The 26,219-nt window shown below is 37.2% G+C and overlaps 1 protein-coding gene across 2 annotated transcripts; it reads left to right on the top strand.

Moving 5' to 3' along the window:
* Positions 1-4,415: 4,415 nt before the first annotated feature.
* LOC139116011 (uncharacterized) lies at positions 4,416-23,108 on the top strand. 2 transcript variants are annotated; one of them, XM_070678504.1, is made up of 14 exons: positions 4,416-4,627; positions 5,159-5,212; positions 7,617-7,670; positions 9,586-9,639; positions 10,167-10,229; positions 10,755-10,817; positions 11,343-11,396; positions 12,509-12,562; positions 13,096-13,158; positions 13,686-13,739; positions 15,656-15,709; positions 16,237-16,299; positions 16,753-16,866; positions 22,023-23,108. In XM_070678504.1, exons 1-14 carry the CDS (start codon positions 4,546-4,548, stop codon positions 22,193-22,195), a joined length of 999 nt encoding a protein of 332 aa, XP_070534605.1. In that variant the 5' UTR covers positions 4,416-4,545; the 3' UTR covers positions 22,196-23,108. The 2 variants fall into 2 exon arrangements, with proteins under 2 accessions (XP_070534605.1, XP_070534606.1); XM_070678505.1 differs by lacking the exons at positions 4,416-4,627; positions 5,159-5,212 and adding an exon at positions 5,689-5,795.
* The last annotated feature ends 3,111 nt before the right edge of the window (positions 23,109-26,219 follow it).

The raw sequence follows: 26,219 nt of genomic DNA, 5'->3' as shown, positions 1-26,219 counted from the left end.
CAACATGTGCATTGTCCAACACGAAACGACAAAACTATTGATTTATGTTATACTAATGTTCACGATGCTTATTCATCCCGTCAGCTTGCTCCACTTGGTTATTCAGATCATAACCTGATACACCTTGTCCCCAAATACCGTCCCATTGTTCAAAGAGAACCTGTCAAAACAATTACCATAAAACAGTGGTCACCTGACGCAATTGAGACTTTACGCGCCTCACTGCAATGTACAAACTGGGAGCTGTTCATTAATACTGCCACTTCATTAAATGAACTGGTTGAAACTGTTGGGGCATATATCACATTCTGCGTTGAGTCTGTTGTGCCAAATAAAAGGTTAAATTATTTCCAAACAACAAACCTTGGATAACGAAAGAGGTTAAGGAAGTTATCAACTGGAAAAGGCGTGTCTACGCGAAGAAGGATAAAGATCAACTGAAAGAAGTGCAGAGGAAAATCAAGTACATTATTCGGATTGAGAAGGCTAAGTACAAGCGGAAATTAGAAGAAAATTTCAAAGTAAATAATATGAAACGCGTTTGGGCCTCAATGAAACTCATGAGTGGTTATGCCGGTAGAAACAATAACTCGAACACATCTTTACCCAATGCATCACTTAATTATGTGAACGATCTTAATTTATTCTATAATAGGTTTGACAATCATGATTTCAGTCGAGAACTGGATGATTTGAAAAAGCATGTAACTCTGATGGCGAACTTGTTTTAGTACTACTGAAGAAGAAGTCAGGCAGTTATTCTCAAAAGTAAACCCCAATAAAGCTGCCGGTCCTGATTCAATCTCCCCTCGTATTTTGAAATTATGTGCGAATCAGATAGCTTACGTGTATTCTATGATTTTTAATTTGTGTTTCACGGGGAAATCTGTTCCATCGAGCTGGAAGAAATCATTCATTGTCCCGGTTCCAAAAAAGAACACTATCACCTGTATGAATGATCTCCGCCCTGTTGCGTTAACATCAGCTGTTATGAAAGTTTGTGAACGCATTGTTCTCAAGCAACTGAACACCCTGGTTTCACAGTTTATTGATCCATTACAATTTGCATACAGGCGAAACAGAAGTACAGATGATGCTATCCTGTATGAATTACACAAGATCTATTCTCATTTAGATAAGCTTGACAGCTCTGTTCGTGTAATATTTTTCGACTTTTCTAGTGCTTTCAACACTATTCAGCCTCATCTGTTGGGTCGGAAATTAATGCAAATGAACATACCAGCGCCAATGATTGCATGGATCATTGATTATCTTACAAGTAGGGCACAGTGTGTTAGGTTCAACTCATTATTATCAGATGTAATTTTCTCGAATACGGGAGCTCCACAAGGAACAGTATTAGCACCGTTTCTTTTTACCCTTTACACAGCTGATTGTAGATCTTCCAAAGCGACATGTCCTTTAATCAAATTTGCTGATGATTCTGGCATGATTGGATTAATTGATCGTGATGAAGAAACTAATTACCTCCATGAGATAGACCGTTTTGTCAACTATTGCAACAAAAATTATTTAATTTTAAATGTTGCTAAGACAAAGGAAATGATAATTGATTTTCGAAGAAAACAAAGTGATCCTGCGCCAGTTACAATCAAGGGGGAAGTAGTAGCAAGAGTTGATACTTATCAGTATCTAGGTCTTGTTATCGATAATAAGCTTAAATGGCTACATCACATTGATTTTATCATTAAGAAACTTAATTCCAGGTTATATTGTTTAAGAAAATTGCGTTCTTTTAACGTCAACAATGACATTCTCTCGTCTTTTATGGAGCTGTGATAACCAGTGTTTTCAACTACTGTATTGTTTGCTGGGGTGGGAACATTCCACAACATGAGAAAGGGAAGCTAGATAAGATGATCAAGAAGGCAGAGATGATTATCGGTAACAACAAACGGTCGGTAGACTCGCATTATCAAGGGCGAATTCAGGACAAACTGTCGCGTATTCTGGCAGACAGTTCACATCCACTTCGACAGGAGTTTGACACTTTACGTATTGACAGAAGCGGCAGATTGAGACTGCCGGCTTCTAGAACCCACCGTTATTCAAATTCGTTCATTCCCCGTGCAATTGTGAATTTTAATAGGGCTTTTAACAGATCTCGATGAGATGTTTGTTGTTATTGTTGTAGTGTTCTGTGTTTGTATGTCAGCAGACATCTTAATTACCCATAATGGGACTCAATAAAGTATTATCTTATCTTATCTTATCTTATCTTATACTGTGCAAAGGGTTAAGGGTTAATGAATCAAGCCCTTATTAATTTTTTGGTGGGTTTCATACTTTACAATTGATGAATTGCGGAGGGATTTTAGAAATTTAGTTTGGAGGGGGGTCACTTTTTGCTTTTCATTTATCACTTTAGTTCCACCGACCCCCCCCCCCTCCCCCAACCATCCCCGTAAAAAAAAGAATTCTCCCTCAGCTCATGAAGGTAAGATGGAGATAATGATCTATAGATGGGTAAACTCACAAACAACAGCGTGTCAGTAAAGATAGATGAGAATGTTCAGTCGTATTTTAGATCAATACATAGGTGTATATACATAAGAAGCTGCTTGTTCGCAGGTCAAACGACCGGTACAACAGCAGACAAATTGCACATATATGTTAGAATCAGCAAAGTTTGTGTGCCTGGCCCTTTGGATGTAGTTGAGGCGGTAAGCTGAACTGAATGCAGAGACTCTGAAAAAAGTGAATACAATCATTTAAATAAATAACAATGATCTCAATAGTGTTAGCGATAAATACGGTAAATGCATACTGATACAAAGTAACTTTTGAGGATATTTGTTTCCCATATTTCAATATTTAATAATTTATATTCACTTTGCTGGATGGTTATGTTAAAAGCTTATTTACTTCATAAGTGAAATATGCTATGTTCATTTTGTGTCATTATCCTGTGTAGATTATGTAGATTTAGCTGAAGGACATACATGTAAGTTTAGATAGCTATTGGTCAACAGACAGACGCACAGCAAAAACTCACAAACAAACGATGAATCAAGATAGACACAAAAGCGATATAGAATAAGGTCTTTCTTTTAAAAAAACTACATTGCTCCAATACGTTTAGTGACAAACTAAAACGTCTCTCTTTTAACTTGTAGTGCCTTATCGTAAATAGCAACACTAAATAAAGAGCAACTCCTTTCTTCCTCGAAAAGCGGAAAATTAACCATGCGAAGGTAAATCCTTGTCGGAGACTATTTAATGTAAAATCGTTCATAGACTTTTTATATCGGATAATTCACTCATTACTCATAGATAATGAAGGTCTAAGAAGAAATGGACCGGCGTCTATGAATTTAGTTGGAGAAGGTAAGATAGAAAAATTTACTTGTGTACAAATAAACTCGACGTCAACAAGAGTAAAGACAGATTGTTAAGAGCGACCATATTTATGATTAGCAATTATTTTGTCAATGTGAATTTACTGGCTGTCTTATTCTTTTGATCATGTATTCTAGTGTATTTCTGCTTAACATACACTTCCCCGAAGGTAAAAACCAATCGACGATGGCCAGTTGTACGTACATATTCATTGTAGAAATGCTTGATATTTTGTTTCTTTCTTGGCTGTACAACTTATCTGCTACACAACCGTGATTTGCTATTGAAAGCTGATCAAAACAATTTCTTTGTAAGTAGCAGAACCTCGTCTTCTTACGAACAAATTTCAAAGCTGCGAGTGGCATGACCGTCATTTCAGTCGCTCCTCAACCTTGCAAATCTGACAGTAAGATTCATCATTCTCATTTAACTTTAAGCCGAGAGGGAAAATTGAGCATTAAGAACCGACTTTTTATATCGGAAAATGCACTTCTTCCTCTTAGATAATGAAGATAATGAAGATTTGAGAAGAACTGGACCGGCGTCTGTGAATTTAGTTGAAGTAGGTAAGATAGAAATATTGTCTTGCGTAGAGGTAAATGCACTTATTCCTCTCAGATAATGAAGATAATGAAGATTTGAGAAGAACTGGACCGGCGTCTGTGAATTTAGTTGAAGTAGGTGAGATAGAAATATTGTCTTGTGTAGAGGTAAACTCATCAAAAAAGAAACGACAGATTGAAGAGTTCAACTGTACTCCTGATTAATAATTATATGTAGTCATCGCAAATTTATTGGTTGTCTTATTCTTTTGATATTCATGTTTTCTAATGTATTTCTACTTTACGTACACTTTTCCGGCGGTCAAAAGAAAATGCCGATTGACAACGGCCAGTTGTTGTCCTGACACGTTAGTTTTGAAATGCTTGATATTTTCTTTCTTTCTTGGCTGTATAACTCATCTCCATACACAACCATGATTTGCTATTGAAAGTTCAAGACAATGGCTTTGTTATGTGGGGAATCTTTGGTTCATACAAACAAACGTCAAAGCTTTGAGTTGCATGACTGCCATTTCAGCCGCTCCTTGACCTTACAAAACTGGCAGCACTGTTCAAAATTGCCATTTAGCTTTAAGCCGAGAGGGAAAATCGAGCATTAAGTACCGACTTTTTATCTCGCAAAATGCACTTATTCCTCTTAGAAAATGAAGATAATGAAGATTTGAGAAGAACCGGACCGGCGTCTGTGAATTTAGTTGAGAAAGGTAAGATAGAAATATTGTATTGTGTAAGTACAGGTAAACTCATCAAAAAAGAAACGACAGACTGCAGAGTTCAACTGTACTCCTGATTAATAATTATATGTAGTCCTCGCAAATTTATTGGTTGTCTTATTCTTTTGATATTCATGTTTTCTAATGTAATTCTACTTTACGTACACTTTCCCGGCGATCAAAAGAAAATGCTAATTGACAACAGCCAGTAGTTCTCTAGACACGTTAGTTTTGAAATGCTTGATATTTTCTTTCTTTCTTGGCTGTATAACTCATCTCCATACACAACCATGATTTGCTATTGAAAGTTCAAAGCAATGGCTTTGTTTACGAGGGGAATCTTTGGTGAGTGCATACAAACAAACGTCAAAGCTTCGAGTCGCATGACAGCCATTTCAGCCGCTCCTTGACCTTAAAAACTGGCAGCACTGTTCAAAATTGCCATTTAGCTTTAAGCAGAGAGGGAAAATCGAGCATTAAATACCAATTTTTTATATCGGATAATGCACTCTTTCGTCTTAGATAATGAATATTTGAGAAGAGCTGGACCGGCATCTGTGAATTTAGTTGAGGAAGGTAAGATAAAAATATTGTCTTGTGTACAGGTAAACTCATAAAAAAAGAAAAAAAGTCAGATTGCTGAGTTGTACAATATTCCTGATTAATAGTTATATAGTCAATGCAAATTTATTGGCTGTCCTATTCTTTTGATATTCATGTTTTCTAATGTATTTCTACTTTACGTACACTTTTCCGGCGGTCAAAAGAAAATGCCAATTGACAACGGCCAGTTGTTCTCTAGACACGTTAGTTTTGAAATGCTTGATATTTTCTTTCTTTCTTGGCTGTATAACTAATCTCTATACACAACCATGATTTGCTATTGAAAATTCAAAGCAATGGCTTTGTTTACGAGGGGAATGTTTAGTGAGTTCATACAAACAAACGTCAAAGCTTCGAGTTGCATGACAGCCATTTCAGACGCTCCTTGACCTTACAAAACTGACAGCACTGTTCAAAATCGCCATTTAGCTTTAAGCAGAGAGGGAAAATCGAGCATTAAATACCAATTTTTTTTATCGGATAATGCACTCTTTCGTCTTAGATAATGAATATTTGAGAAGAGCTGGACCGGCATCTGTGAATTTAGTTGAGGAAGGTGAGATAGAAATATTGTCTTGTGTACAGGTAAACTCATCAAAAAAGAAACGACAGATTGCTGAGTTAAACAATAGCCTACTCCTGATTAATAATATGTGGTCCTCGCAAATTTATTGGTTGTCTTGTTCTTTTGATATTCATGTTTTCTAATGTATTTCTATTTTACGTACACTTTCCCGGCGGTCAAAAGAAAATGCCAATTGACAACGGCCAGTTGTTCTCTAGACACGTTAGTTTTGAAATGCTTGATATTTTCTTTCTTTCTTGGCTGTATTACTCATCTCCATACACAACCATGATTTGCTATTGAAAGTTCAAAGCAATGGCTTTGTTTACGAGGGGAATGTTTAGTGAGTTCATACAAAGAAACGTCAAAGCTTCGAGTTGCATGACAGCCATTTCAGACGCTCCTTGACCTAGCAAAACTGACAGCACTGTTCAAAATTGCCATTTAGCTTTAAGGATGTACGATCGGAAAAATATAAGCGTACTGCGCCGATTTCCGCGCAGAAAAGTATCCATAGTAACCACGCGCGCATAGTGACGTTCCGAACGTTTTTGCGTTGTACAAAATCAAATGTCGTCTGCAGGTAAAGGAAAATCGCGCCGAGAAAATGTTCGGCGAGCCCTCAAAACACGCTGGAAGGTACGAGAATTCAGCAAAGAGATAAAAAAAAATGCAACATGACCGTAGCCTGTACAGCGTAAATCAGAAGTGTGACGTCTGATTTGCTATTCGTGGTATAGTGTCGCTAGTAGACCTACCGGAGAATGGAAGAATGGCCGTCGCATAGTCGATTTGAGTGAACTAGCCGAAAATCTTGACACTTGTGTCAGTTGCGGGCTTGCCTTTACGATTGTCATCGTGTGTTGGAGAAACGCCAAGTTCACGGCCTCGGCTTCTGGCTCCACGTAGTGTGTGACAACTTACTTAGCCTGCAGCGAAGTCAACCTAATCCCCACCGATAAGCGTCACGGCAATAAATATTACGTGATTTTTTGTATGCTGTATTAATATATAGACTCGAAAAGTAGAAGAACCTAAAAGTCTTTGCTTTGTTCTGTGATTTCCCTCTAATTAAAGTTTAATGGTAGGCTTGAATCATGACCATGCCTGGACAGGGCGCTAGGGCTAGGGCCACTGTAGGTAGCCACGGCAGGTGAGCAGCATTTGAAGAGCGCCCTGGTGCGACGAACCCGGGAGAGCATGGTTTATCGCCAGAACCTGTAAATCCTAGTTAGTTTTTGCAAAATTGTGAAAATTCGAGCTCGGTGACCTACTAAACAAAATGTGGTTTTGAAAAATTCACAGAAAGTGCTATTATTTGGCAAAGTTTGAGAAAATTGACATTAGTAGAAACTATCAATAATTAATAAATTACCCTCTCCCATTCCTAAAATTTGGGGCATATTTGTTGCAATTTTGGTTAAAAAATAAATATGATGACTTTTAACTCAATTTTAATGTAAGTAAAATCTTCAAAGTAGCTTAGGTTTATAATTTTTTTATTCTTTTACAGTGTAAACGTGAAAATGCAATCATGATATAAATATGAAAATGATGACCTGTTTTATTGATTTTTAATGATTTTGTGAAAAACCGTGAATTTTTAATGTCATTTTGTAAAAAAACAAGCGCGGTGACCCCATGTTTTTTTCCCAGTTTTGGACTATTCACATATGTAGGTATTCAAAAATCCCCATTTGAAAAAATTGACATTACTTTTACTTTTTCCGATCGTACATCCTTAAGCAGACAGGGAAAATCGAGCATTAAATACCAATTTTTTACATCGGATAATGCTTTCTTTCGTCTGAGATAATGAAGATTTGAGAAGAGCTGGACCGGCATCTGTGAATTTAGTTGAGGAAGGTAAGATAGAAATATTGTCTTGTGTACAGGTAAACTCATCAAAAAAGAAAAAAGTCAGATTGCTGAGTTAAACAATATTCCTGATTAATAATTAGTAAAGGGAAAGCAACTCCACACATCGTTCACATTTGGGTTGTTTGCGTTTTATGTATGATATCGTGTATAATATAAATGTATATCCTGTTTGGCTGTTTCATGTAAATTGTTGTTTTAGCCATGGCGAGACGTAGCCGTAATCTACGTGTCTTGTGTTACTCCGGGTTGGAGCGGAGAGATTACTGTGACACTACGATCCTTTGGCGCTACGTTTCGAAAACAGAGTTTTCTTCATCAGTCGCTTAAAATTCAGTTTTGTTCGGTGAGACGTGTTGAATGGTTGATTGTTTTTATTTTGTAATATGTTGTTTCACTTGAGTCTGTTGTGCAAATAAGGAAGCTAAAATATCTACTGTTTGATCTCGTTGTGTTTGTATAGGTTCTTGTGAACCTGAGTTTGAGCTATTGTAGTTTTTGTGAAGTCTGGCGCTTATAAGTGTGTCGCCTATATTTCTGTTCCTTCTGTATGCTATTATTGGTTTATTTTGGAACAGTTTTTTTAGTGTTTCGTCTCTTTCAAGTTCACGCCAGTTTTCTGTCAGGGCTTGCTTGATTTTTGTTGTTTCTATGTATGGGCTGTATGTTGTTATGAAGACTATTGTATTGTTGGTGGCGTTATTTTTTTCTTTTTGTTGTTCAAGCAGTCGTTTTCTTTTTTTATGATTTGTCTCTCTGATAATGCGTTCTATTTCATTTTTCTTGTATTGTCGGTCTTGTAATTTTTCACTAAATTGTGTGACTTTCTGTGTAAACTCGGTTTCGTTGTTGCATGTTCTGATGTATCATAATGTTTCACCTTTGATCAGACCATTGAATGTTGCTGCCGGATGGCATGAGTTTCTTTGTAAGAATTGGAATGTATCTGTTGGCTTTGTGTGCGTCTTGATGTCGAGAATATTCTCTTTGTTGTATCGATGACCTTTGTAGATAGTCAGGTCTAAGTATGTGATTTCTTGAGGGGAGCTTTCAAACAAAAATTTGAACATGGGATGCATTTTGTTTATGTTTGATATGAATTGATTGAGTTCGTGTTGTGTTCCGATGAAAATCAGAAAAATATCGTCCCTGAACCTCAGCCAGGTCGATATTTGTTGTTTGTGTTTATGTATTATTCTCATTTCTGTCTCGTGGAATGTGAGGTCCGCCAACTGTGGCGAAGATGGCGAACCCATGGCTACGCCGTAGATTTGCCGGTAGAATTCATCATTGAATTCAAATGTGTTGTTTTTTAAGATTATTTCTAGCAGAGCTATCATGTATTTCGTTGGGGTTGCTTGATTATGTAATTGTTTGATGATCTTTCCTGATTTAATGCTTTGCCGACTGATTCAATTGCCTCATCATGTGGTGTATTCGTGTACATGGAATTTACATCCAGTGTTACTAGTGTCGCATTGGTCGGAACTTTGATTGTCTCAATTTTCCGCATAAAGTCTGTTGTGTCTTTGATGTATGTTGGTTGTTTCTTGACGATTTGTTTGAGAAAATGGTCAATGAACTCTGATATGTGAAATGTTGGACTGGAGCATCCACTTATGATTGGCCGTCCTATGAATATAGCTCCTGGTGGCGGCACTTTGTGAATTTTCGGTAGAAGGTACCAAAGTGGTGTTCTTATTTTTCTATTGACTGGATTCAGATATTAATATGTGTGATGGTCAATGTGTTTTTCATTGTACATTTCTGTTATGAGATTGCGTATGTCTTCTAGCAAAACTGACAGCACTGTTCAAAATTGCCAGTTAGCTTTAAGCAGAGAGGGAAAATCGAGCATTAAATACCAATTTTTTATATCGGATAATGCACTCTTTCGTCTTAGATAATGAAGATTTGAGAAGAGCTGGACCGGCATCTGTGAATTTAGTTGAGGAAGGTAAGATAGAAATATTGTCTTGTGTACAGGTAAACTCATCGAAAAACAAAAAAGTCAGATTGCTGAGTTGTACAATATTCCTGATTAATAGTTATATAGTCAATGCAAATTTATTGGCTGTCCTATTCTTTTGATATTCATGTTTTCTAATGTATTTCTACTTTACGTACACTTTTCCGGCGGTCAAAAGAAAATGCAAATTGACAACGGCCAGTTGTTGTCCGGACACGTTAATTTTGAAATGCTTGATATTTTCTTTCTTTCTTGGCTGTATAACTCATCTCAATACACAACCTTGATTTGCTATTGTAAGTTCAAGACAATGGCTTTGTTGTGTGGGGAATCTTTGGTGAGTTTATACAAACAAACGTCAAAGCTTCGAGTTGCATTACTGCCATTTCAGCCGCTCCTTGACCTTACAAAACTGGCAGCACTGTTCAAAATTGCCATTAAGCTTTAAGTCGAGAGGGAAAATCGAGCATTAAGTACCGACTTTTTATATCGCAAAATGCACTTATTCCTCTTAGAAAATGAAGATAATGAAGATTTGAGAAGAACTGGACCGGCGTCTGTGAATTTAGTTGAGGAAGGTAAGATAGAAATATTGTCTTGTGTACAGGTAAACTCATCAAAAAAGAAACGACAGATTGCTGAGTTAAACAATACTCCTGATTAATAATTATGTAGTCCTCGCAAATTTATTGGTTGTCTTATTCTTTTGATATTCATGTTTTCTAATGTATTTCTACTTTACGTACACTTTCCCGGCGGTCAAAAGAAAATGCCAATTGACAGAGGCCAGTTGTTCTCTAGACACGTTAGTTTTGAAATGCCTGACATTTTGTTTCTTTCTTGGCTGTATAACTCATCTCCATACACAACCATGATTTGCTATTGAAAGTTCAAAGAAATGGCTTTGTTTACGGGGGAATGTTTAGTGAGTTCATACAAACAAACGTCAAAGCTTCGAGTTGCATGACTGCCATTTCAGCCGCTCCTTGACCTTACAAAACTGGCAGCACTGTTCAAAATTGCCATTTAGCTTTAAGCCGAGAGGGAAAATCGAGCATTAAGTACCGACTTTTTATATCGCAAAATGCACTTATTCCTCTTAGAAAATGAAGATAATGAAGATTTGAGAAGAACTGGACCGGCGTCTGTGAATTTAGTTGAGGAAGGTAAGATAGAAATATTGTCTTGTGTACAGGTAAACTCATCAAAAAAGAAACGACAGATTGCTGAGTTAAACAATACTCCTGATTAATAATATGTGGTCCTCACAAATTTATTGGTTGTCTTGTTCTTTTGATATTCATGTTTTCTAATGTATTTCTATTTTACGTACACTTTCCCGGCGGTCAAAAGAAAATGCCAATTGACAATGGCCAGTTGTTCTCTAGACACGTTAGTTTTGAAATGCTTGATATTTTCTTTCTTTCTTGGCTGTATAACTCATCTCCATACACAACCATGATTTGCTATTGAAAGTTCAAAGCAATGGCTTTGTTTACGAGGGGAATGTTTAGTGAGTTCATACAAACAAACGTCAAAGCTTCGAGTTGCATGACAGCCATTTTAGACGCTCCTTGACCTAGCAAAACTGACAGCACTGTTCAAAATTGCCATTTAGCTTTAAGCAGAGAGGGAAAATCGAGCATCAAATACCAATTTTTTATATCGGATAATGCACTCTTTCGTCTGAGATAATGAAGATTTGAGAAGAGCTGGACCGGCATCTGTGAATTTAGTTGAGGAAGGTAAGATAGAAATATTGTCTTGTGTACAGGTAAACTCATCGAAAAACAAAAAAGTCAGTCTGAGATTGCTGAGTTGTACAATACTCCTGATTAATAGTTATATAGTCAATGCAAATTTATTGGCTGTCTTATTCTTTTGATATTCATGTTTTCTAATGTAATTCTACTTTACGTACACTTTTCCGGCGGTCAAAATAAAATGCCAATTGACAAAGGCCAGTTGTTGTCCGGACACGTTAGTTTTGAAATGCTTGATATTTTCTTTCTTTCTTGGCTGTATAACTCATCTCCATACACAACCATGATTTGCTATTGAAAGTTCAAAGAAATGGCTTTGTTTACGGGGGGAATGTTTAGTGAGTTCATACAAACAAACGTCAAAGCTTCGAGTTGCATGACTGCCATTTCAGCCGCTCCTTGACCTTACAAAACTGGCAGCACTGTTCAAAATTGCCATTTAGCTTTAAGCCGAGAGGGAAAATCGAGCATTAAGTACCGACTTTTTATATCGCAAAATGCACTTATTCCTCTTAGAAAATGAAGATAATGAAGATTTGAGAAGAACTGGACCGGCGCCTGTGAATTTAGTTGAGGAGGTAAGATAGAAATATTGTCTTGTGTACAGGTAAACTCATCAAAAAAGAAACGACAGATTGCTGAGTTAAACAATACTCCTGATTAATAATATGTGGTCCTCACAAATTTATTGGTTGTCTTGTTCTTTTGATATTCATGTTTTCTAATGTATTTCTATTTTACGTACACTTTCCCGGCGGTCAAAAGAAAATGCCAATTGACAACGGCCAGTTGTTCTCTAGACACGTTAGTTTTGAAATGCTTGATATTTTCTTTCTTTCTTTGCTGTATTACTCATCTCCATACACAACCATGATTTGCTATTGAAAGTTCAAAGCAATGGCTTTGTTTACGAGGGGAATGTTTATACAAACAAACGTCAAAGCTTCGAGTTGCATGACAGCCATTTCAGACGCTCCTTGACCTAGCAAAACTGACAGCACTGTTCAAAATTGCCATTTAGCTTTAAGCAGAGAGGGAAAATCGAGCATTAAATACCAATTTTTTATATCGGATAATGCACTCTTTCGTCTGAGATAATGAAGATTTGAGAAGAGCTGGACCGGCATCTGTGAATTTAGTTGAGGAAGGTAAGATAGAAGTATTGTCTTGTGTACAGGTAAACTCATCGAAAAACAAAAGAGTCAGTCTGAGATTGCTGAGTTGTACAATACTCCTGATTATTAGTTATATAGTCAATGCAAATTTATTGGCTGTCTTATTCTTTTGATATTCATGTTTTCTAATGTAATTCTACTTTACGTACACTTTTCCGGCGGTCAAAAGAAAATGCCAATTGACAACGGCCAGTTGTTGTCCGGACACGTTAGTTTTGAAATGCTTGATATTTTCTTTCTTTCTTGGCTGTATAACTCATCTCCATACACAACCATGATTTACTATTGAAAGTTCAAGACAATGGCTTTGTTATGTGGGGAATCTTTGGTGAGTTCATATACACAAACGTCAAAGCTTCGAGTTGCATAACTGCCATTTCAGCCGCTCATTGACCTTACAAAACTGGCAGCACTGTTCAAAATTACCATTTAGCTTTAAGCCGAGAGGGAAAATCGAGCCATAAGTACCGACTTTTTATATCGCAAAATGCACTTATTCCTCTTAGAAAATGAAGATAATGAAGATTTGAGGAGAACTAGACCGGCGTCTGTGAATTTAGTTGAGGAAGGTAAGATAGAAATATTGTCTTGTGTACAGGTAAACTCATCAAAAAAGAAACGACAGATTGCTGAGTTAAACAATACTCCTGATTAATAATTATATAGTCCTCGAAAATTTATTGGTTGTCTTATTCTTTTGATATTCATGTTTTCTAATGTATTTCTACTTTACGTACACTTTCCCGGCGGTCAAAAGAAAATGCCAATTGATTACGGCCAGTTGTTCTCTAGACACGTTAGTTTTGAAATGCTTGATATTTTCTTTCTTTCTTGGCTGTATAACTCATCTCCATACACAAACATGATTTGCTATTGAAAGTTCAAAGCAATGGCTTTGTTTACGAGGGGAATGTTTAGTGAGTTCATACTGACAAACGTCAAAGCTTCGAGTTGCATGACTGCCATTTCAGACGCTCCTTGACCTAGCAAAACTGACAGCACTGTTCAAAATTGCTATTTAGCTTTAAGCAGAGAGGGAAAATCGAGCATTAAATACCAATTTTTTTATGTCGGATAATGCACTCTTTCGTCTGAGATAATGAAGATTTGAGAAGAGCTGGACCGGCATCTGTGAATTTAGTTGAGGAAGGTGAGAAAGAAATATTGTCTTGTGTACAGGTAAACTCATCAAAAAAGAAAAAAGTCAGATTGCTGAGTTAAACAATATTCCTGATTAATAATTAGTAAAGGGAAAGCAACTCCACACATCGTTCACATTTGGGTTGTTTGCGTTTTATGTATGATATCGTGTATAATATAAGTGTATATCCTGTTTGGCTGTTTCATGTAAATTGTTGTTTTAGCCATGGCGAGACGTAGCCGTAATCTACGTGTCTTGTGTTACTCCGGGTTGGAGCGGAGAGATTACTGTGACACTACGATCCTTTGGCGCTACGTTTCGAAAACAGAGTTTTCTTCATCAGTCGCTTAAAATTCAGTTTTGTTCGGTGAGACGTGTTGAATTGTTGATTGTTTGTATTTTGTAATATGTTGTTCCACTTGAGTCTGTTGTGCAAAGAAGGAAGCTAAAACATCTACTGTTTGATCTCGTTGTGTTTGTATAGGTTCTTGTGAACCTGAGTTTGAGCTATTGTAGTTTTTGTGAAGTCTGGCGCTTATAAGTGTGTCGCCTATATTTCTGTTCCTTCTGTATGCTATTATTGGTTTATTTTGGAACAGTTTTTTTAGTGTTTCGTCTCTTTCAAGTTCACGCCAGTTTTCTGTCAGGGCTTGCTTGATTTTTGTTGTTTCTATGTATGGGCTGTATGTTGTTATGAAGACTATTGTATTGTTGGTGGCGTTATTTTTTTCTTTTTGTTGTTCAAGCAGTCGTTTTCTTTTTTTTATGATTTGTCTCTCTGATAATGCGTTCTATTTCATTTTTCTTGTATTGTCGGTCTTGTAATTTTTCACTAAATTGTGTGACTTTCTGTGTAAACTCGGTTTCGTTGTTGCATGTTCTGATGTATCATAATGTTTCACCTTTGATCAGACCATTGAATGTTGCTGCCAGATGGCATGAGTTTCTTTGTAAGAATTGGAATGTATCTGTTGGCTTTGTGTGCGTCTTGATGTCGAGAATATTCTCTTTGTTGTATCGATGACCTTTGTAGATAGTCAGGTCTAAGTATGTGATTTCTTGAGGGGAGCTTTCAAACAAAAATTTGAACATGGGATGCATTTTGTTTATGTTTGATATGAATTGATTGAGTTCGTGTTGTGTTCCGATGAAAATCAGAAAAATATCGTCCCTGAACCTCAGCCAGGTCGATATTTGTTGTTTGTGTTTATGTATTATTCTCATTTCTGTCTCGTGGAATGTGAGGTCCGCCAATTGTGGCGAAGATGGCGAACCCATGGCTACGCCGTAGATTTGCCGGTAGAATTCATCATTGAATTCAAATGTGTTGTTTTTTAAGATTATTTCTAGCAGAGCTATCATGTATTTCGTTGGTGGTTGCTTGATTATGTAATTGTTTGATGATCTTTCCTGATTTAATGCTCTGCCGACTGATTCAATTGCCTCATCATGTGGTGTATTCGTGTACATGGAATTTACATCCAGTGTTACTAGTGTCGCATTGGTCGGAACTTTGATTGTCTCAATTTTCCGCATAAAGTCTGTTGTGTCTTTGATGTATGTTGGTTGTTTCTTGACGATTTGTTTGAGAAAATGGTCAATGAACTCTGATATGTGAAATGTTGGACTGGAGCATCCACTTATGATTGGCCGTCCTATGAATATAGCTCCTGTGGCGGCACTTTGTGAATTTTCGGTAGAAGGTACCAAAGTGGTGTTCTTATTTTTCTATTGACTGGATTCAGATATTAATATGTGTGATGGTCAATGTGTTTTTCATTGTACATTTCTGTTATGAGATTGCGTATGTCTTCTAGCAAAACTGACAGCACTGTTCAAAATTGCCAGTTAGCTTTAAGCAGAGAGGGAAAATCGAGCATTAAATACCAATTTTTTATATCGGATAATGCACTCTTTCGTCTTAGATAATGAAGATTTGAGAAGAGCTGGACCGGCATCTGTGAATTTAGTTGAGGAAGGTAAGATAGAAATATTGTCTTGTGTACAGGTAAACTCGTCAAAAAAGAAAAAAGTCAGATTGCTGAGTTTTACAATATTCCTGATTAATAGTTATATAGTCAATGCAAATTTATTGGCTGTCCTATTCTTTTGATATTCATGTTTTCTAATGTATTTCTACTTTACGTACACTTTTCCGGCGGTCAAGAGAAAATGCCAATTGACAACGGCCAGTTGTTGCCCTGACACGTTAGTTTTGAAATGCTTGATATTTTCTTTCTTTCTTGGCTGTATAACTTATATCCATACACAACCATGATTTGCTATTGAAAGTTCAAGAAAATGGTTTTGTTATGTGGGGAATCTTTGGTGAGTTCATACAAACGAACGTCAAAGCTTGGAGTTGCATGATTGCCATTTCAGCCGCTCCTTGACCTTACAAAACTGGCAGCACTGTTCAAAATTGCCATTTAGCTTTAAGCCGAGAGGGAAAATCGAGCATTAAGTACCGACTTTTTATATCGCAAAATGCACTTATTCCTCTTAGAAAATGAAGATAATGAAGATTTGAGAAGAACTGGACCGGCGTCTGTGAATTTAGTTAAGGAAGGTAAGATAGAAATATTGTCTTGTGTACAGGTAAACTCATCAAAAAAGAAACGACAGATTGCTGAGTTAAACAATACTCCTGATTAATAATTATGTAGTCAATGTTTATTGATTGTCTTATTTATTCTTTCATAATCATGTTTTGTAGTATATTTCTACATTACGTACACTTCCCCGGGGTTGAAAAGACCGATCGACAAAGGCCAGTTGTTGTCAGAAACGTTTATTTTTGAAATACTTGACATTTTCTTTCTTTCCTGGCTGTATACTGATCTCCATACACAATCATGCTTTGCTATTGAAAGTTCAAATATAATAACATTGTTAATGAGATGAATCTCAGGTGACTTCTCACGAACAAATTTTAAAGCTTCGAGTTGCATGACAGCCATTTCAACCGCTCCTTAACCTAGCAAAACTGACAATAAGATTCAACATTTTCATTTAACTTAAGCTGAGATGGAAAATCGAGCACTGAGTACTGACGGATATACTTCTTTAGTCAAGACCAAAAGTCAAGGTGACGCGAAGTCGGGAACGCAGTCTGCGAAGGACGAATCAGACGCTGGTGAGCATTTTTCCCTTTTCAACCAGATTTATCATGGACATCACAATCAATGCAATCAATTATTCGTATAAAAGTTTCTACATTTGAATAACAGTTTTGGGAATACGAACAATGAACGTGTGGGCTGCAGGAGTACACTTCAGAGACAAGCATATGATCTCCAACATTAAATTTTCGTGATCTCATATTATATGGTCATCAGGACTATAACTTTCGTATATTACCCCGATAAATTACCAGAAATGCATCACTACTTAAAAATAAATACGTCTTTCTCAGATGACTGAAGGCCATCAGTGATAGTAAGGTCTTTATACTTTATAGAAAAGATGAGGCAATGGTGCTTAATAACACTCCCCATGCTGATCTTTTTTCTGTGTCATTATTTCAGTTTACCTTAATATACTGCAAAAATCTATTAAGAGGAATAAAACGAACACTTTCTACATAATAGTCAAGAACTTGGCATTTCTTCACGAAAGAAGAGGAAATGTATGTTACCGAATGATGTCTTTTGATTTACAAAAATATTTGTCTTCAGTTCGCTCTTGAGAGCAAAATATTGCTCCTGTTGCTAGAAGCTCGTCCTTTGAATACCTTCCTCATAAAGGTCTTTTCAAATAGTATAAGGTATAAATATCAGATAAATTGACATTTAGACAAAAACCTTCTGGGAGAACAGTGCTGTGCAAGGTCTTTTCAAATAGTATATGGTATAAATATCAGATAAATTGACATTTAGACAAAAACTTTCTGGGAGAAAAGTGTTGTCGACAAACATGTCTGGTTTTAACCATGGAGCTATTTTTACCTCCATGGTTTTGGGCTATGCTCGATACACGGACTAGATTTTACAGGGCAGCTCAAGGGTGCTACCAGCAATCGACAGTCAAGTTGATGTTTCGCAGTGTACGTTTGTGGCCCGCTAAAACATCCTGAATGCTCGTTGGTCTTGAAACTAAATTCACAAGGCCGATCTTTACGTATCCGCATTATATCGACGTGATAACAAGTTTACATTTCATAAAACAAAGCGAACTTATCATAACTGTTACTCCGAGGTGCGTGATCCTTCGGATATACTCTCGGAGGCCGAGAGAAAGGCTGCAAATTGTTTTGAAGGTAGACCAATTAACGACAGACACGCCAAACTCACTGTATACCCAAATGTCGCAAAAGTTCTACGTCTTTAAATGTTTTACGGTACCCTGAACTGATCATTTCGCGATCTTCTTTTTTCAGCAGTATTGATTGCTTGTCCAACTTTTCAGAGTCAGTTTTTGTTAGGATTCCAAAGGACCATGAGACCTAGCAATCGCTCGAGCAAAATTGTTCAATCAAAAATTATGCATTCATTTCCGCGAGTGGCGACGTGTGCCTGCCATTCATGTCGTTGGCAATTTCTCCATGGCAATATGATCCGCGTTCGTCATGCATAATTTTCCTATGAAATCTAGGTGCGGCAGCATAACTGTTCGATGAACAGATTATGTTTTGAACGTTACGAATGAAAATCAAAGCTAAAACGAAGTCAGTTTGAAGATGTAAGAGAACAGGGTGCTCTTCCTCCTTGTGTATTGGTGTCTCTGTTCGTTTGTGTGTAAGTGTTTGTGTTTGTTTGTTTATTTGTTATTTTTAATAAAATAACAGCAAAAGCTATTTTGTTTATATTTGTCAATAAAGAGCAGTTTGTTTATTTATTTATTTATCTGTTTATATGTATTTCCGATGGTTAGGGTTAGGGTTAAAGCCGCACTTTTCAATCCCTGGTTCTCGCATTAGTGGAGTTCTCCTCCCAGTCAAACACATGGCCAGTACGATGTTTGATTTCTATTACATTAATTACACAAACTGATTTCAATCTTTTGTCACCTTTTGCTAATCCTGCATGTAGAGCTTATATAACCGTTTGATTGACGGTCGGTTCAAATTGCCAACGGTCATTTATTCCTCAGCACCACACTCGAATTTCCTTAAAAAACGTCTTCCAGCCACGTTAGAATTGGAATATAACCACAGAGTTCGATCGGCAGCCACTTCGTGCTGACCGCTTGGCAGTCTGTCAGCGTTTTTGCGGTTGGAAAAAAATAAAAAGTGGCATTTTCTGGAGCTTGTGCCCTCATGTTGCCTGTTTGGTGTCCACTTACACAGTGAACGCCGCCATAGGCTGGCGCCCTTTTAAAGGGAGGCTCCGCCTTTAAGCTTACGTTAGGGTCAGGCAAAGGGTTAAGGTTAGGCTTAAGTTAGGGTTAAGCTTAGGGTTAGGGTTAGTCACTCCCTCTTTATTACCAGACAAGGGGAGCAACTGGGATTCCAATATCTATATTTTCAAGTCAAGAAAAGCACACGAAATAAATGCCAGACGATTGAAATATTGGGTTTGTGGCGGCAACATGTCCTGTACTTACCATACCCATCCTGTAATTTGATGGAAAGGGCAAAAATCGGCGATATTTCGCATCTTTCCCCTTTGACTCGTACTTTTTTTACGGCAAAACTTAAAGGTCTGGTGAAATGGTCCCGTTCATGTGACTGAATATCTTCCAGGGGGTCAATACTATTACACTCGCAACATAATTGCAACCTAAAAGTACGCGCAAGTGTTAATTTTTTTGATATTTCTATGCGAGGCTTTCATGGGGTCATTTTGCGACACTCAGGTCACGCCCGCAGCGGGGATCATGGTTGGCCGTCTGTGACGTCACAGGTGTGTTCATTTACATCGAATAGCGGTCAGACGCCGCCTTATCTCTGCCCGGTATCCGCTAACAAAACAGCCTCAGTGTTCGTGCTGCCCATTCGCCACGTTCGTTCGCCAAAGCGAATCGAAATCCGAAGTGGCGAAAAAAATCGATCCTAATTCGCCACAGTGGCGAAACTGATTTTTGTTTAAAAAATATGGTAAAATAAAGAAAAAACGTGGGTTTTTTAGTCTTTTGTTTAATCTGCGGTTCTCTCTCGGCGATTCACAAAAACTGTGTCTATTGCCATTGTATTGCATTCTTTCCGTCGTCCATATTTGCAATCGAGCCAAGTCTCGCGAGAGATTTGACGTCATCTAGTCTAGTGTACAACATGCATAAATGGCTCTCGCGAGAATTGAAACTTAACACACGCAATCGAGCCCTCGCGATAAATTTGACGTAATTTTGTCTAGTGTACAGCTAGCCCTGCGTACGATGCTGTGTGTTCGGCTACAGCTAATCGCCCCGCTCACCACATTTAGCTGTAGCGGAACACACAGCATCGTACGCAGGGCTAGTGTACAGCAGGCATAGGAACGCTCGCTCGCGAGAATTGAAACTTTTGCTATACATAGCAGACATACGCATTTTAATCGAGGCAACAAGGTTCGGTGTTGCAGTTGATATACATTGCGGTCTAGTTGTTCTGTGTTGTGCATTTTAATTCCATGTTGAGGGTCGATTTGCATCGCGGTCCAGTCCTCGTGATCCGGTATTCCCCGTTGTTCTTCAATTTAATCGCCGTCCCAACGACGCGTTCCGTGTTGCTGTCGATTTGTATCAGGGAGGACTCTACCTCCATGATTTGTATCGCGATCTCTACGTTCCGTGTTTTTGTTCGTTATAATGGTAGTCTCAACGTTCAGTGTTGCTGTTCATGCAGCTGATTTGCATCGCGGTCCAAACCTTCCGTGTTGTAGTTCATTTTAATCACTGTCCCTTTTACGTTTTAAGTTACTGTCGATTTGAATTGCGGTCCCGACGTTCAGACTAGTGCATTTTATAAGTGGCAGTCACAACGTTCAGTGTTGGTGTTCATGCAGTTGATTTGCATTACGGTCCCAACCTTCTGTGTAGCGAGTAGCAAGGCAGGCTCAGCCGAGGGACCGTGGCCGATCGTACGAACCAGAAGAGACAAGCACATTATGGTTCAAACACTCAACACTGAAAAAGTTTACAGTTGAGCCGTTCATGCTCTTGCCGCTGTCACAGCCACCAATAGAACAACGTCATCCCATAGTGAAGGAGGACACTGTCCTGATCATGTAAGCGGAAACCCTAGAAGTTACCCCCTGTGGGGAGCTTACGGAGGTGTGAAATACTTACTTCCCGTTATGAGATACGGAGTCGGGCAAACTTCGGAAAGCCGAAAAAAGTCGACTGGAGAGGCTCGGGGGACACGCCAACATTGCATTTTTCTTTTGCTATATTTCATAATCACGCGCGCTAAACGAAAAAAGAAATCAATGTAACTGTTTTATAGACCATCAACTGTATTTCTGTGATTTAGCAACATGGGCATTTCACCAGACCTTTAAGTGTCACACTTTAGCGGGTTAATACGTCAGTAAAATTATGATGATAATGTGAGTGTCATGTGAATGATCTGCTCATTTGCATATTTAATGAACTTTTGTAATTAGTGACATAACTCTGAAATTCCTGTATCAAATTTGATGATACATACATCAAATATTGATCTGGTATGTATCTTATTGTACTGAAAAGCATTTAGCAGTGTCAACATAATAAATAGCTCATTCGAATATTTTATGAAGTTTCTTAGTTAGTCATATAATTCTGATATAACGGCATCAAATTTGATGAAATCTGCTGCAGATACTGATCCCACAGATATCTGACTGTGTTGTAAAGCATTTAGTAGTGTGAAGTTAACTAAGGGTTCATTTGCATATTAAATGAACTTTGTAATTAGGTATAAAACTCTACTGTGAAACCTCCTACAGATATTGATCTGATAAATATCTAATTGTACTATGAAACATTGAACAGTGTCAAGTTAATTAAGGGTTCATTTGCATATTTGATGAACTTTGTAATTGGTGATATTACTTTAAAATTACAGTATTAAAGTTAAAGAAACGTGCTACAGATGTTGATCTGAAAGATATCTAATTGTCCAATGAAGCATTGACCAGTGTCAAGCTCATTAACATCTCACTTGCATATTCAATAAAGTTTTGTAATTAGTGATTAAACTCCGAGAGTATTGTGCGAAAGTTGATGAAACCTGCTACATATAATGGTATAAAAGATATCTGATTGTTTTATGAAGCATACTACTATTAATTAATCTGATGTAAAACACGTGGGCACATTCATTTCACATCTGGTTTGTCATTAAAAGCGTGTTTATATTCGAAACATAATGATTGAAATGTTAACTTTCAGACGGGGCTGCTGGAAAATTCGTCTCAATTGGGATAAGTTTGTCAGCAATAGTCGGAATATTAGCAATACGATTCATGATAACGCAATGGCGCAAGAAATCCGGAAAACAAAGGGCAGAAGGACAAAGGACAGAAGTCGAGCAAAGTATTGAAAAAGACAAGACTCCCATCTAGTCGAAAATACGTAATATATGGCATCTCAAGGAAGTGACATTGAATATGCCAACCGGACTGGAACTTCAAAATTCCGTGGCTAGATAATTAGCATTCTGTTCTTGAACGAATGAAACATTTTTGTATAATCCAAAATATGTATTCCACTAAAAAACAAAGAAACAAACACATATCACAAACAGAGTTTACACTTGAGAAGCGACTCACAAAACTTGTGGTAATCACTGTAAGTCAGTAAAGTGTTTTTGTGTATTGATCAAAAAATGTAAATATATACAATATCGATGCTTCTCTATTTTAACCACCCGACATTTAAATAAGCCATATCTACTTACGGTATACCATTTAATGAAGAGAAATATGATGATGATTTATCTCTTGTATCCTGTGTATGATGCATTGCACATACTATAGACAATCTACAGTTACTTCCCACAATGGTTGTGTATAATGTGTAATTATTGTTGCGTTTACCTTTAAGGCAGGGTATGTTAACATTTTCTGATTTTTACCACTACAAAACTGTATATCACTTCGAGTAGGTGATCACTAATTATTTGGCTTGTTATAGAAACTGAGTAAAGCAACATGTTTTAATGACTTTATGCTTATGTACACTGGACTTTGTATATGTTCAGTTTCGGAATTACAGGAATCGATGGGTTCGATGAAAATCTTCAATCCATACTCCTAACAGGTAGTAACGGTGGATAAGAATTCTAAATAGAAAAATTAATTTTGATTCAAATGTGTCTGCTTATGGATTACTTTTATTAAAACAATCAGCAATTAAGTTTATATTTGCAGTTATTAAAGTTCATTTTCGTACATGTCAATTTTCTGAACTTGACTTGAATTTAAGCCTACGTAGCATTATCTAAATGTTAAATAAAGATTGCATTATATCATGTTACTATGCGCCATTCTAATTGGACGAGAGTGAGAGGTCTCATTTCACTGATGCTAAAATAACTGTTGTAGCAGTGATAAACCCGGATCCACAACCAGCAAAAAGGGTTGATGCAAATTTCAAGGGATAATAAATAAATAAAATAAATAAACGGTTAACTTCATAATCAGTTCTTTGCAAACACAGGCATAGACTTTTGACCCTCATTCTATAAATTCCTCACTGTAATTTTGGCACTTGGCCATAGTTTCACTGTCAATTTTTGTCGTGTGCTTCACTGGGTATTTATAGCCATGGCCTAATGAACTCCTGAGCTGATTAAGCTGACTCTTGACTCGTTTTCCGTGTCTGCAGCAGGTGGTTTTCAACAAGTTAGTGCTCGCATTTCAACGTAAATGAAATGCAATCTTAGTTAACGTATTGCGTGTGTTGTTGTTGGTGGATATTGTGTGCGTGTGTTATCAGTGTAAAATGCTTGGTCTGGGGCACCTAATTTCCGACGTTTGAGATCCCAAACCTAGGTTTCCGCATTTAGGGCTTCAAGTGACGATAATGCCGCTACAAGACGACAGAGACACACAAGTTGATATAATATAATATCATGGCAATAGATAGCTAGATTTTTGGCAAATATGTTCTAGCTGTAGACTTTCTGAACTCTCCAAATAAACGTTCTTCTCGTACAAACTCTCCCAACGGTGTTACAAAAGGTTACTCGAATGTACAACCGTTGACAAACGTTTCTCGTTTGACGTGTTATTTCTCTCTGGAACCCTTTTAATTAGGGTAAACTCTGTCAATGATTTTACTATTCCCTGTTTCAGTTGAACGAAAAGATCGAAAAAAGATTGAAAAAGGATGGTAGTCTTTTGGCTCATATTCGTTCAAACATTTGTTACACTAAGGGTTTGATTTGGAATGTGATCAACTTGAAATTATGTGGCTTGAAATCATGCCCCAAAAAGCATCAGTTTTCTGATTGCTGGTATTTATAGACCAACTGGAAGTTCACATACCATAGATGTTAACATTGAATCGAATCTTTAAAAGGGTTTTCATATTGGAAAAGAACTTTATATTTTAGGCGCCTTCAAAATTAACTTATTAACTAATAGAGGCCAAAGTCACTACATCGACAATCTTTGAGCAATATGTCTTTAATTCAACTTGTATCGCAACCCAACAGACCGGTTACTAGGTCTTGTATTTACAACATCTATGCCTCCGATCATGAGAATGTCGCTAAAGTGTTGTACCTGACATTGGTCATTCAGATCGTTATCCTTTTTATAGTTGTAAAAGAAACTCAATTATTTGAGTGTACCCTCTCATCTTATTGTCAGATTTCGTTGTTTTACTAATTTTTACCACAGTTTATTTCTTCGTGACTTTTGTCATGCATTATGGAATTTAATAAATATTGCGAGCAAAGAAAATATTGAGATGAGAATTTGTGATGTTCACGCTGCGTGTATTGAAAATAGCGTCAAAGTGACACTGTGCTCGTATCACTATTTGGTTACACATGGCAAGCCAGAGTGAGTGTATACACAATATTTAATGGCTTATATGGACCTTAAGCTTTGTGATATTCATAGTCAAGTGCATTTGATAGATTTTCAATGCACTGTCTATTGAAGTATGAAAAGGTTGGCAACTGTTGCAACTTGATCACACACACATAGGTAATACCATGCCACCTAGTATAATTAGTGATACAATCTGCCATGCGAAAGTAAAGGTGTCCTCTTATAATATTGTATTGCATGGAATTAATGTAGACAATATTTGGTTTCTCTAAGGTCTATGGTTGCACAATGAGAGACTTTTAAAGGTAACATGTAAGACTGGTCATGATGCTGCCGCACCTAAATGATAATGGTATATCCCAAACTGCCACCGAGTTAAAAGTGTATTGCAATATCAAAGACAAATGGGGAAACTTCCAAGCAAAAACCTATCAAGGAGCCTGTGCCATCACATATGTACATCTATTTTAAAGCCCTGGTCCAACCAAATTTTAAAGCATCAAACAAGGAATTTGTACAGATGCCATTACTTGACTTAAACAGACAAACAATTCCATAAATATACAAAATGACAATGGAAAGAAACAGAAACCTTTCAAACCAAGTTCCAAGCATTTTTTCATACAAAATTGTCATATTTACATCTACAGATGTAAGGGTTTATGATTAGTAACCTGACCTTGCTGGATTAAGCAGCAAAGTTTACTTTCTTTACAGATGACACTTTTTGTGAATGGTTGTTCACAAGAACTGTAGATTCACTAATGGTGACGTCAATGCAACACTTTCTGTAAAATATGTTATCTTGGCTGCCTTGCCAAGACAATCTGACCAAAGTTTGCTGGGATTTTCACTGTTTACTCTTTTGTTGCTCATTAGCATTTATTTGGTAATATTGATTTCATTTGAACAAATACTTATTTGCAGTTTAGCCCCGGGGGGGGGGGTTAACTCCCATAGATGGCTAAACGGGAAGGGTCCGCGCGAAAGGGGTCGTTTTTTTGCACTGTTTGGTATCAGAAAGGGTATACTTTTCACGAGGTGTTGGTATGAGAAAGGGTCTGGTTTTAAACACAAACTGACATTTGTTAAAAAATCATGCTGTCAACACTGGAAACCCATGTATCTACATCCCAGATCTACCATCAATATTTCCGATCTGTCGGTTTGACTGTTGGTACCCCTGGTACGCAAGGTGAGTGAGTCGTATCTGTATACGTATGGTATTTATTTATTTATTTACACTTTTAATGAGCGTCCGAGTTACTCAAATGAGTAATTTTCACCAGGGCCCGATAATTAACAAGTCACAAAACTGGCAAAAATAAATAAATAAGATTACAGCGGAATGTTCTTTGTTATATATTCTTTTAGAAGCACCTTGAAATTTCCAATAGTCGAAGCTAATCTAATATCATTTGGCAGTGAATTCCATAATTTAGTTGCACGATAATGAAAACTCCGTTGTCCAATATTCAAAGCAGATTTCGGAATATAACAATCCTGTCGAGAAACCGAGCGCGTTTGATAATAATGGACATTACTCTGAAATACAAATAAATCCGACAGATAATGTGGAGCACTG

Source organism: Ptychodera flava, chromosome 17 (assembly GCF_041260155.1).
Source record: "Ptychodera flava strain L36383 chromosome 17, AS_Pfla_20210202, whole genome shotgun sequence".
Lineage (NCBI taxonomy): Eukaryota > Metazoa > Hemichordata > Enteropneusta > Ptychoderidae > Ptychodera > Ptychodera flava.
The sequence above is the reverse complement of the archived record's forward strand: the minus strand, read 5'-3'. Positions and strand labels throughout refer to the sequence as shown.